This window comes from Aulonocara stuartgranti, assembly GCF_965226115.1.
Source record: "Aulonocara stuartgranti genome assembly, chromosome: 16".
NCBI classification, from domain to species: Eukaryota; Metazoa; Chordata; class Actinopteri; order Cichliformes; family Cichlidae; genus Aulonocara; species Aulonocara stuartgranti.
In genome coordinates, this window is record NC_138952.1 from 29,720,310 (window position 1) to 29,732,863 (window position 12,554).

Below are 12,554 nucleotides of genomic sequence, written 5' to 3' on the forward strand. Positions count from 1 at the left end.
AGACCCCCCCGGGCAGGACGACCCCCGAGGATCGTCAGCTTGAGGTAAATACAGAAACACATGAGCCTTCGGCTCTCAGACCCAAGCCATGACATTACCACATATTTGACTATGTTAAGAGCCTGTGTCTCTGACCAATCAGAGAGATTCTCACATGGTCATTTTTGCTTAGTGCACGACTGCCCTTTGTCACCGATTCTGTTCATAGTTTTGGACAGAATATCTAGGCTTAGCAAGGGCTGAAGGTTTCTCCAGCTTGCAGTGGAACAATTTGTGCCTGAGTGTGAAGTGAAAATTGTGCAAATCAGCACCTCCATATCCACTGCAAGCTGTTCTCTGCCAGAAAGGTTGAGTGCCCACTTGAGTGCCCAGGTTGAGCCCGGGACAAGTTACTCCCCGAAGAGGAGGAGGAGGAGGAGTATCTTGGTTTATTGTTAACAAGACCTCTAATTTCGTGCTTAATGGTTCAGATAAAACTGAGGTTATTGTATTTATAATTGGCTGACACCCTCTCTACTTTTAGTACTTTTGGATATTCATTAAATTTCATTTTAGTAATCAATTTAAGTCAATTTTACTATTCAAGAAAACAGATTTTTAATGTAGTATATTGCTGTAAAACTGCCTCTCATCACTCTGTTTTAACTGCTTTCCCACTCATAGAAAGTTTTTTATAACAAAAATGATACAGGTATTTACATATGTAACTGCTGTAGTGCTGTAGCGGGACAAGCAAGTAACAGAAAGAAACATTGGCAACATGTGACTTATCATGTTTGAATGGATAACTATATGAATAATAAAACACATTTAATTATGTAAATATAGTTAGACATATTCAATGTTATAAAATTAAGGTTGTGATTGAAGAGAAGCAGCTTAAAAAATGGTTTAGAAGTAAAGATGGTTTGATGTGTTTCATGCGTATAGAGTTGTCTGACAGGAAAAGCTACATTTTCACAAGACGTTGCCACAGCAGATTTTTGTCAGACACCATTCCTGATGCAACACCACAGAGATTTGTTTCTCATATTGGTTTCCCCACTGTATTACAAATCTAAATAATCCACCAGGTCTTCAATTACTCTTATACGAGGTGTTTATGATATGCACAAGCATGATGCAGATGTTAGTGGTGAATCTGAAAGGGTGTGTCACACATCTGCAGCAGTTTACTACCAAAGAAATTAACTGAGATCATTTCCAGCAGCATGAAGGGAAAAACAAGGCAGGCAATATCTAGTATATGTAGTATCTACTACGTAGTATCTATTAGTACTCTGGGCTATTTCACTTCAAATTTTCTTGTACTTTCCCAGATATAATATTCTAATATGAAAAATGTTCTGCCTGAAAGTTGGAATGATTTGATTATGTAGAAAGAAAGATGTTTTGAATAACTGCACAAAACCGATTAACGACAAAATGACTTCACCTTAGCTTTAAGTTTTAATACAAGGAATGATGTTGGCCTAAGAAAGCAGCTTATTTAAATGTTTAGAAATTTCCTTCATTTTAAGCCCATAAATGAACGGATTTAGCAAAGGCTGATAGAGCATTATTTGTAATGTCATTATTATGCGTGTGGTTTTTGGAAAATCTGATTTCACACGAGCTATGCTTACATCATACACAAAAAAAGCTGAATAACTGATTAAAACTAACATATGGGGTAAACAAGTCTCTGCAGCTTTCTTCCTAATTTCTTTACAACTTCGATGAGAAACTATAAATAGTTTTGTGTATGTGAAAACTATAAAGAGCATAGGAAGTATTGAGAGATCTACCAAAGCAACCACACCAAAGATAGTAATTAATCTTGATCTTTCACACTGAAGAGTGTAAACTGCATTATTACAAAATATTCCTTTTATATTAGAGTCGCACAGTTTAGCTCCAGCACTTGCTATTGCTAGGACAGCAACATGACAAGCAGGTACAAGCCAAGCCACGACCAGGAAAATACCCACAGTAGTTTTTCTCATGAGAGTTTGATATTCCAGAGGTTTACATATAGCCACATATCTGTCATAGGCCATAGCAGCCAACAGAAGGAATTCTGAACAAGCTAGAGTATAAAACGTAAAAAACTGAAAGAGACAGGCTGAATATGTTGTGACTTGTTTTTCAGCTAAAAAGTCAATCAGCAGTTTTGGGTAAATAGTTGTGCTGTAAAGAACAGAGTTAAGTAGCAAAGCTGCAATGAAAATGTACATAGGCTCATGGAGGTTTTTATGAATCCAAATGAGATACAGAATAGTAGAATTAGTGCAGATTATTAGAATAAATAATGTAAACATGATGAAAAAGAAAACATATCTGTACTTATTAATTTCTGTGTACCAGTCTAGAGTTAGATATGTAACATTTAATTCTTCATCCATGAAGACAAAACATAAAAAACAACTTGTGAAACCAGTAAAAATCCAAAGCAAAAACAAACAAACAAAAAATAAATTCAAAACTATACCAGTATTCAACTCTTACTGTGTCTCGTGTTCATAAAAAATATCTGAAATCTGTCTCTGAGCACCTTCATCATCCAAACACACACAGTGTATCATGCAAGTCTGTATAAGGTTTTTATCAGGTTAACTCATCCTCATGAGAGAAGGTCTGAAATATGATTGTTCAGTCTCTTGTAATTTAGGCTTTAGGAGTGTACAGTTAACCTCTCCTTTCCGTTCAGTGTGAACTGAATTGTTTGTCATATCATATGTTTAATTTCAACAGTGAAATTTCAGTAGTTTAGGAAGAATATATTTTTTGAGGATTTTTTTTTAGTTTTATAATATGATGTATTCATCCAACACATGCTTCCTGCCTTGTAATAGTGCCAAGGAAATCAGTTTCCTTTTTTTTAAAAATAATTTCCTTTATATTACGGACTTACAAAAATATATTTTTATTATAAAGGTAAAGTGCAGGACAAGCTTGAATTGGGCTATTCATAGAATTACAGTGGCTTGCAAAAGTATTCGGCCCCCTTGAACTTTTCCACATTTTGTCACATTACAGCCACAAACATGAATCAATTTTATTGGAATTCCACGTGAAAGACCAAAACAAAGTGGTGTACACGTGAGAAGTGGAACGAAAATCATACATGATTCCAAACTTTTCTTACAAATAAATAACTGTAAAGTAGGGGGTGTGTGTAATTATTCAGTCCCCTGAGTCAATACTTTGTTGAACCACCTTTTGCTGCAATTACAGCTGTCAGTCTTTTAGGGTATGTCTCTACCAGCTTTGCACATCTACAGACTGAAATCCTTGCCCATTCTTCTTTGCAAAACAGCTCCAGCTCACTCAGATTAGATGGACAGCATTTGTGAACAGCAGTTTTCTGATCTTGCCACAGATTCTTGATTGGATTTAGATCTGGACTTTGACTGGGCCGTTCTAACACATGGATATGTTTTGTTTTAAACCATTCCATTGTTGCCCTGGCTTTATGTTTAGGGTCGTTGTCCTGCTGGAAGGTGAACCTCTGCCCCACTCTCAAGTCTTTTTCTTCCAAGATTGCCCTGTATTTGGCTCCATCCATCTTCCCATCAACTCTGACCAGCTTCCCTGTCCCTGTTGAAGAGAAACACCCCCAGAGCATGATGCTGCCACCACCATATTTGACAGTGGGGATCGTGTGTTCAGAGTGATGTGCAGTGTTAGTTTTCCGCCACACATAGCGTTTTGCATTTTGGCCAAAAAGTTCCATTTTGGTCTCATCTGTCCAGAGCACCTTCTTCCACATGTTTGCTATGTCCCCCACATGGCTTGTGGCAAACTGCAAATGGGACTTCTTATGGTTTTCTGTTAACAATGGCTTTCTTCTTGCCACTCTTCCATAAAGGCCAACTTTGTGCAGTGCACGACTAATAGTTGTCCTATGGACAAATTCCCCCACCTGAGCTGTAGATCTCTGCAGCTCGTCCAGAGTCACCGTGGGCCTCTTGGCTGCATTTCTGATCAGCGCTCTCCTTGTTCGGCCTGTGAGTTTAGGTGGACAGCCTTGTCTTGGTAGGTTTACAGTTGTGCCATACTCCTTCCATTTCTGAATGATCACTTGAACATTGCTCTGTGGGATGTTCAAGGCTTGGGAAATCTTTTTGTAGCCTAAGCCTGCTTTAAATTTCTTAATAACTTTATCCCTGACCTGTCTGGTGTGTTCTTTGGACTTGATGGTGTTGTTGCTCCCAATATTCTCTTTGACAACCTCTGAGGCCGTCACAGAGCAGCTGTATTTGTACTGACATTAGTGCACTAAGTGCATAAGTGCACTCTATTTAGTCATTAGGGATCAGGCAATGTCTATGGGCAACTGACTGCACTCAGACCAAAGGGGGCTGAATAATTACGCACACCCCACTTTGCAGTTATTTATTTGTAAAAAAATGTTTGGAATCATGTATGATTTTCGTTCAACTTCTCACGTGTACACCACTTTGTTTTGGTCTTTCACGTGGAATTCCAATAAAACTGATTCATGTTTGTGGCTGTAATGTGACAAAATGTGGGAAAGTTCAAGGGGGCCGTATACTTTTGCAAGCCACTGTATTCAAAATATATACCAGCGTGTTGTGAAAGAAGATGTACTTACTGTCACACGGTGGCCCGGAGGCCAACATGAGGGAAAGGACCCAAAAGCAGGCTCAGGAAACTCCGCCAACTGAAAGCACCTATTTATTCAGTGAGATGTAGAACACGGACGCCAAACACCTCTTAACTCAATATGACTTTACACTACTATTTACAAGACTATATACAGCAATAAAGAATATTCTGTGTGGCAGTGGAGTGGCATGGAACAGGCACAAGGAAACTTGTCAGGGAGACACTGATTTATTCATTTTTATTTTATTTTTTTAATTCACTTATTCATTTTGATTTTCAGGATGTCTTTGAATTCAGCCCTCTATAGGTTGATAATTGCACATTACTCCATATCAGTTCAGATATTGTTCATCGCCTAAGATCTTCACATTAGATTGCCTTCCCCCAAGTTGGCTTAAAAATACTTTTGATACTATTGGTCCTTTTATCCAGAGATTATTTAACACTTCCCTTGCTACAGGCTGTGTCCCATCACATCTTAAAAAGGCTTAAATCCAGCCTCTTCTTAAAGAACAAAATCCGGACCCAACTGTTCTGCTTAATTACAGGCCAAATTTAAAGCTTCCCTGTCTTACAAAAGTTCTGGAGAAAGTGGTCTATTTACAGTTGCACGCCAGCCTTGATCTTAACAAGATCTCTGAAAATTTGTAAGCTGGTTTTAAATCACTACACAGCACTGAGACTGCACTTTTAAGGTTTTAATGATATTTTCTTAAATATTCTCTTAAATTCTGGCAACCCTTCTGCTCTCTTGTTGTCGGACCTAACAGCAGCCTTTGACATGATCGACCATGATATCCAACTATCACGACTGGAATCATATTGTGATGTGTTGGGGGAGCAGCAATTCTCTCCCATCATGCCTTGGGACATGTGCTGCTGTTTAGATGTTCTTGTTTTATTGTTTATGGTTACGTTACTTTTAACTGTTATCTTGAATGTTGTGTTTATACTGCGGTTCAAAGTCACTGACAGTTATTGTTTTATAGAATGAGTGCAGTACCATAAGTGAGTTCTGTTATGCTGTTATTGACCCTTGAAGCACAGCGTAGCTCCAGCAAGGGTTTATTAAAGAGCTCCCCCTACCAGCTTAGGGTTGAACAGCAAGCTCCAACTTTCTGTTGAGCTTCTTTGCTAAGATTCCTCTGCATGCCACAATATGCTTTTTTTTGACGGTATAACATTTCATTTCATTGTTTTGCAGATGTATCTGCCACTCAAAGCTGTAAAAACTCTCTTCACCTGTTATTGCATTGCTTTGAAGACGTTTATTTTAATTAAATGAAAACAAAAGACAAATTTTCATTTTTGGCAAATCTGTTTGTAAAGGCAAGGCAAGGCAAGGCAAGTTTATTTGTATAGCACAATTCAACAACAAGGTGATTCAAAGTGCTTTACAGAGACATTAGAAACAAGAACAAATAAAAAGCATGATTTAAAATTGATTAAAACAAGCAAATAAACTAACTAACTAATTAACAAACAAACAAACAAACAACAGTATATAAAATCAAAACAGATAAAATCAGAACAGTAGATAAAATCAGTAGTTAAATGTAAGTTTTGAAATTTAAGCTTAAAGTGTGGATTTGGTGCTTTATTCAAATGCAGCTGAGAACAGGTGAGTCTTCAACCTGGATTTAAATAAACTGAGTGTTTCAGCTGATCTGAGGCTTTCTGGGAGTTTGTTCCAGATATAAGGAGCATAAAAGCTGAATGCAGCTTCTCCATGTCTGGTTCTGACTCTGGGAACTGATAAAAGACCGGATCCAGATGACCTGAGGGATCTGGATGGTTCATACTGGGTCAGGAGGTCATTGATGTATTTTGGTCCTAAACCATTCAGAGCTTTATAGGCCAGCATCAGAACTTTAAAGTCTATCCTCTGACGGACAGGCAGCCAGTGTAAGGACCTCAGAGCTGGACTGATGTGGTCCACTTTTTTGGTCTTAGTGAGGACTCGAGCAGCAGAGTTCTGAATGAGCTGTAGTTGTCTGACTGATTTTTTAGGTAGACCTGTAAAGATGCTGTTACAGTAATCAAGCCTACTAAAGATGAATGCATGGACTAGTTTTTCCAGGTCCTGTTGAGACATCAGATCTTTTATCCTTGATATATTCTTGAGGTGATAGTAAGCTGACTTTGTTATTGTCTTAATGTGTTTTTCTAAGTTTAGGTCTGCATCCATCACTACACCCAAATTTCTCGCCTGGTTTGTGGTTTTTAGATGTATAGATTGAAGTTCTCTGGTGACCTGTAATCGTTTTTCTTTGGCGCCAAAGACTATTACCTCAGTTTTGTTTTTGTTTAGCTGGAGAAAATTGTGGCACAACCAGTCATTGATTTCCTCAATGCATTTACCAAGAGCCTGTACAGGGCCTCGGTCTCCTGGTGACATTGTGATATATATTTGTGTGTCATCTGCATAGCTGTGATAGTTTATTTTGTTGTTGTTTATAATCTGTGCCAGTGGGAGCATGTAGATGTTAAACAGAAGGGGTCCCAAGATGGAACCTTGGGGAACTCCACATGTGATACTTGTCTGCTCAGATGTGAAGTTACCTATTGATACAAAGTATTTCCTGTTTTCTACGTATGTTTTGAACCAGTTTTTTCATTTTTCACCAGTGTGGAGTTTCTCCATGGAGACTTTTTCCTTCCAGAGATAACCTTCACCTTAATGGGAGCAATAGTGTCCATTACATTTAACATGTTAGCATTGAAGCTATTGACGAGCTCATTGACTGACCCTCTGGACAGGTCAGGTGTTAATGGGAAGACCTGGTTAAAAATTGCACTACTGTGTTCAGTTATACACCGTTTTGTGATCACTGTTGTTGATATATTTGTGTGGGCTGAGATTTTACTTTCAAAGAAAACACAGTAATGATCAGACAGGCCCACATCAGACACAGTAACCTTTGAAATGCTCAGGCCTTTGGAGATCAGTAGGTCAAGAGTGTGTCCTCTATTATGTGTGGCCTCTGTTACATGCTGAGTCAGCCCAAAGTTGCCCAGAGTGTTACTCAGGTCTTTAGTCCCTTTGTCCTGAGGGTTGTCCACATGAATGTTAAAATCCCCAGCAATAATTACACAGTCAAAATCAACACAGATCACAGACAGCAGTTCACTGAGGTCATTAAAAAAGTCTGTGCAGTATTTGGGAGGCCTGTAAACATTAAGAAACACAACTTTGGATGGGGCCTTCAGCTGTAAAGCCACATATTCAAAAGACTGAAAACTTCCAGGAGATAGCTGCTTACATTGAAATGATTCATTAAATAAGACAGCAAACCCTCCTCCTCTCCTGCTCGCCCTGACCTCACTGATATAACTGTAGTTAGGAGGGGTCGTCTCGATGAGAACAGCTCCACTGTTACTTTGGTCCAACCAAGTTTCAGTTAAAAACATAAAATCAAGGCTGTGCTCAGTGATTAAATCATTAATTAAAAATGTTTTCCCAGCTAGAGATCTAATGTTTAATAAAGCCAACTTAAGTGTTTTAGAGGTATTACTTGTCCCCTCGTGTTTGGGAGCAGTCTGTGGCACACAAGGTATGTTTACTATGTTTAAAGATCTTTTAGAGTGCAGCTCTCTGTGTTTTGACCAGGCCACATGTCTCCTGTCACCTAAAAGTACAGAAATTTTAAAACCTTCTAGTAAACAGGGTCCCAGCTTCTCCTGGGAAAAGTCATCACTGCCATAATCCTCACAGCCCAGACCCTTCACACATCACGCATCAGACTGCGGAGACAGGGCATGAAGAGGAACTAAGGGGGGCGAGGCTGGGCAATGTGACTTCGATTGCTCTGTTGAGGGTGGGGCTCGATGGCGAACCTTTGGCCGCTCTGGTGGGGGGTTTATGGGGGAAAAAAAGGGATTGGGACGGGGGGTAGATCTGAGCCCAGCATTGACCCGCTCCATCATCTCCTCAGTGAATTTCAGGTGTGGGGAGGAGGGAGAAAGGGAGGGGGAGGAGGGTGATGGCCTGTCAGGGGTTTGGGGGACTGGGGAAGGTCGTGGTCCCTTGTCCTGGTCGTTGGTGTTGTTGAGAGAGTTGGAGGCAAATAGGGACCCCTCTTCTTGCCTTAGATGTCTCTCCTTTCTGAGGCTCTTCCTCAGATGCCATGGATGTCTCTCCTTTCTGAGGCTCTTCCCGGGTGGGGGCAAATGGAGCTCCTCCTCAAGGTTTCTGCTGGGCTTTGTCTGTTCTTGGAGTACTGTTTGTTCCTCTTTATGAGATAACTCCTCGTTTATCTCAGCCTTGGCACCAAGCACGGATGGATGACGTATGGAATAAAACAAGTTGGAGGTGAACAGTTTCACCCCTGACTTGTTAAAATTAAATCCATTTGCTTTGAACAGATGCCTGCGTTCCCAAAAAATATTAAAGTTGTCGATAAAATGCACTGAGTGGTCAGCACATGCTGATATAAGCCATTTATTCAGTGTAAACAACCTGCTGAATCTCTCGTCTCCTCCTCTGACCGGCGGTACAGGTCCACTGATGAATACAGCTGCATTCAGAGAGTTTACAGTATTTAATAATCCAGTAAAGTCCCGTTTCAGAACCTCCGACTGTTGTTTGGACACATCGTTTGACCCTGTATGCAGAACAATGTTTGTCACAGTTGGATATTCATCTGCAATTTGAAGAATTCTCTCCTTCAGGTTGTTGACCATATCGTTAGGAAAGCAGAGGACTTTAGTGTTCTTACCGCACATCCTTTGTACATCCTTTACGGCAGAGTCACCCACAATCAGAGTTTCAGGCCCAGCCTTTAGCTTTCCCTGTGGCCTTTCACTTTTCAACAGATTTTCAGACCTTATTTCGCTGCTTTTAGATGGATGGTTGTCCGATATAGATCCAGGGTCCTTTGATAGTGGAGCAAATCTGTTCTGCAGTTTCACATTCAGTTGTTTTGGAGGTTTGTTGTTAACCTTCCTATTCACGGTTGTCCAGTCCTGTTTCCTCCCGTATACAGGGGTAGAAGAGCTTCTCTGTCTCGTAGGAAGTGAAGGCCAGTCGGTTTCAGAGATTTCAGCTCGCTGTGGCCTGCCTGTGATACGTCCTCCCCCTTCCAGGAGACATGATTTATGTCTTGGTTTTGCACCAAGACAGTCTAAGGGGGGATTATCACTTGAGGATTTATAATAATGCACAGAGTCTACTTTCTTGGTCATGTTATCTGTGCTCCTTAGCTGTGTGCTAGCTTGCTCATCGCCATTGTTTTGAATCAAAGGCAAGGTTGTTTCATTTCCACACAGTCCATTTACCTCCACGTTTACTTCTAAGCGATGAATTTTTGTCTCCAGTACTGCAATCTTCTGCAGGAGGCTGTGGTAGTCATCTGTGGAGAGGGAAGGCATCTTGTTGCTAGTTAGCCTAGCGGTTAGCACCTTTCCAGGCTATTGAGGCTGCTCGGTGCCCAGACGCTGTAATCAGGCTTCAGCTGTGTCTAGGCCACAGACACACGGAGCGCTGAGGACAAGGTAACCATAAAATGTTGCTGTTTCTGTTAAGAACACTCTAGTCCTAATGATCTACAAGTGTCCAGAAGTTATCGCAGGTAAGCTCACACGGAAAAAAGGGAAAAAATCAGCATAAAAATCAATAAAAATCAATATAAGAAGCAAAGCATTCAAGAGCAAAGAGATGAAGCGTCCACACTCACAAAGGGGAGGGGCATAATTGACAGTGCTCTAGGCCCCTTATATCATCTTGTTTTAAGACAAATGTTAAAAAACCTCAGTGTGCACCTTGATGGTTCCTTTAAACTGTGTAGGTGTAGGCAGTTGAGTGCAGTAGTTCAGTCAGGCTTTTTTCATCTGAGACAGCAAGCCAATGTAAAGCCATACCTTCCAGCTAATGTCTTTGAATGTGTTATTCATCTGTTCATTACTTGCAGACTGGACTACTGCAATTCTTTGTACTTTGGTTTGGACCAGTCTTTTATTTATCGTCTCCAGATGGCCCAAAATGTGGCTGCTCATCTGCTTACTGATAGAAAACAGAAGAAGCATACATCCTCTGCTCCAGAAAGAACCATGAATTCCAGTTCAAAACTAATGTTATCCATTCCAGGGTCTAAACATAAATCTGGTGGTGGCAGAGGCTTCTCTGTGTCAGACTCCAGACTCCAGAATAAAGTGACTCTAAATATTAGATTTGCACAAATTGCTGGAGCATTTTAAATCTTTACTGGAGACACATTTTTATGAGCTGGCTTTTAACACACAATGGACCTAGACATTTTTTGTTTTAATAACGTTAGTTGTTTTTATGGTATCATAGTTTTATTTCTTGTCTTTTATATTTTATTACATCATTGTTGTGCATTTTACTTATTTTAGTTGCATTTGAATTAAAAACACTTTGTGCAGCATGAACTGTTGAAAATATCAAGAAACAGAAAGGCCCTGGCCAGATGGTGGAGTCAGACTCAGGACATTCTTGCTATGAGACAACAGTGGTATCTACTATGGCACCGTGCTGCCCCAGCAGTGTAGACTTCGGAGTAATATTGCACAGTTTCAAAAAAATTACACTGAATATTTCCTAGGTTTAAAAACAACAACCCCCCCCCCCCCCCCCAAACCCCCAAAACACACATGTAAATGAACAACAGATGAGAAAAAAAATAGAACTTAAACACACTGTCTCTGGCCTGAAGATGGCAAAAACAAACAAACAAAAAGCAAAAACAGCTAAAATTCAGCAACTGTTTACCATTTTTGTGGCAGGGTATGGTTAGTGGCTTGGCTCCAGGGGAGGATTGGAGAATTGGGTTCACGGTGGGATTTTACAAAATTTTACAAGCAATTCAAATCTATAAAACACCACAAGTGTAACATTGTTTTTTTATCCATACTGTACACATTCTTTAATCTACTTGATTATCATTAATGCACAAAGAATACAAAAATTCACCACAGCATATACAGATAGCACATCGTATCAAGCAGAACGCTCCCTAAAAATTGATATCATGACGGAACCATAACATTACATTGAGAACAAGTTCATCATTCAGTCCTTTAGGTGACAAAGTCTGCTAGATAAATATCCAAAAAGCCTAATTTTTCTTTAATAATAATATACCTCATAGGTATAACAAAAATCATACAGGTGTTCACATATCTAAATGCTGTAGTGCTGTAACAGGACAAACAAGTAACAGAAAACTTTTGTAACATGTGACTTATAATGTATGAATGAATGAATGTAAGAATAATAAATGACATTTAATTATGTAATTACAGTTAGACACTGTCCGTGTCATAAAATTGAGGTTGTGATTGAAGAGAAGTTTGCATGTTTGCTTCAGCAGATTTTTTTATCAGGCACCCTTCCTAATGTAATACGACAGAGATTTGTTTCTCTTTGTGGGATCTTTCATGTCCAAACCAGGGAACTTTCAATTAACAGCCAAAAGTATAAACCACTATACTGTGGAGCCACTCTGGACAGATGTCAGACAATAAAACCAGGAATGTGAGTACATGGCAACAGTTTTATTGTGAATTCTGTTGCACTGAAATGCAACTGATGTTAGCACAGAAACAAACAGACAGATATGACAATATCTGCTTTAACTGAATGTAGATTGGTATCCCAACTGTATTACAAATCTAAAGAATTCTCCAGGTCTTCAGTTAATCTTATACGAGGTGTTTATGGACAAGCATGATGCAAAAAATATAGAGGTTAATGGTGAATTTGAAAGTGTGTGTCACACACCTTTAACAGTTTACTACCAAAGAAATTAACCGAGATAATTTCCATCAACCATAGGCAGCATAAAGGCAAACACAAGGCAGGCAATATCTACTATACTGTATGTACTAACACATAGGCAGAGTATTAGTAGTCTGGGCTATTTCAAAAGTGTTTAAAATAACTGCACACAATTGATTAACAACAAAATTACTTCATCTTAGCT

At 39.5% G+C, this 12,554-nt stretch overlaps 1 protein-coding gene across 1 annotated transcript; it reads right to left on the reverse strand.

Annotated features, from left to right (window-relative positions):
• Window positions 1-1,472: 1,472 nt before the first annotated feature.
• LOC309691018 (olfactory receptor 2AT4-like) lies at window positions 1,473-2,384 on the reverse strand (the record flags this gene model as incomplete). The annotated part of the gene is made up of 1 exon (XM_082508546.1): window positions 1,473-2,384. The coding sequence occupies one exon, from the start codon at window positions 2,382-2,384 to the stop codon at window positions 1,473-1,475; it is 912 nt and encodes a 303-aa protein (XP_082364672.1).
• Between the last annotated feature and the right edge of the window lie 10,170 nt (window positions 2,385-12,554).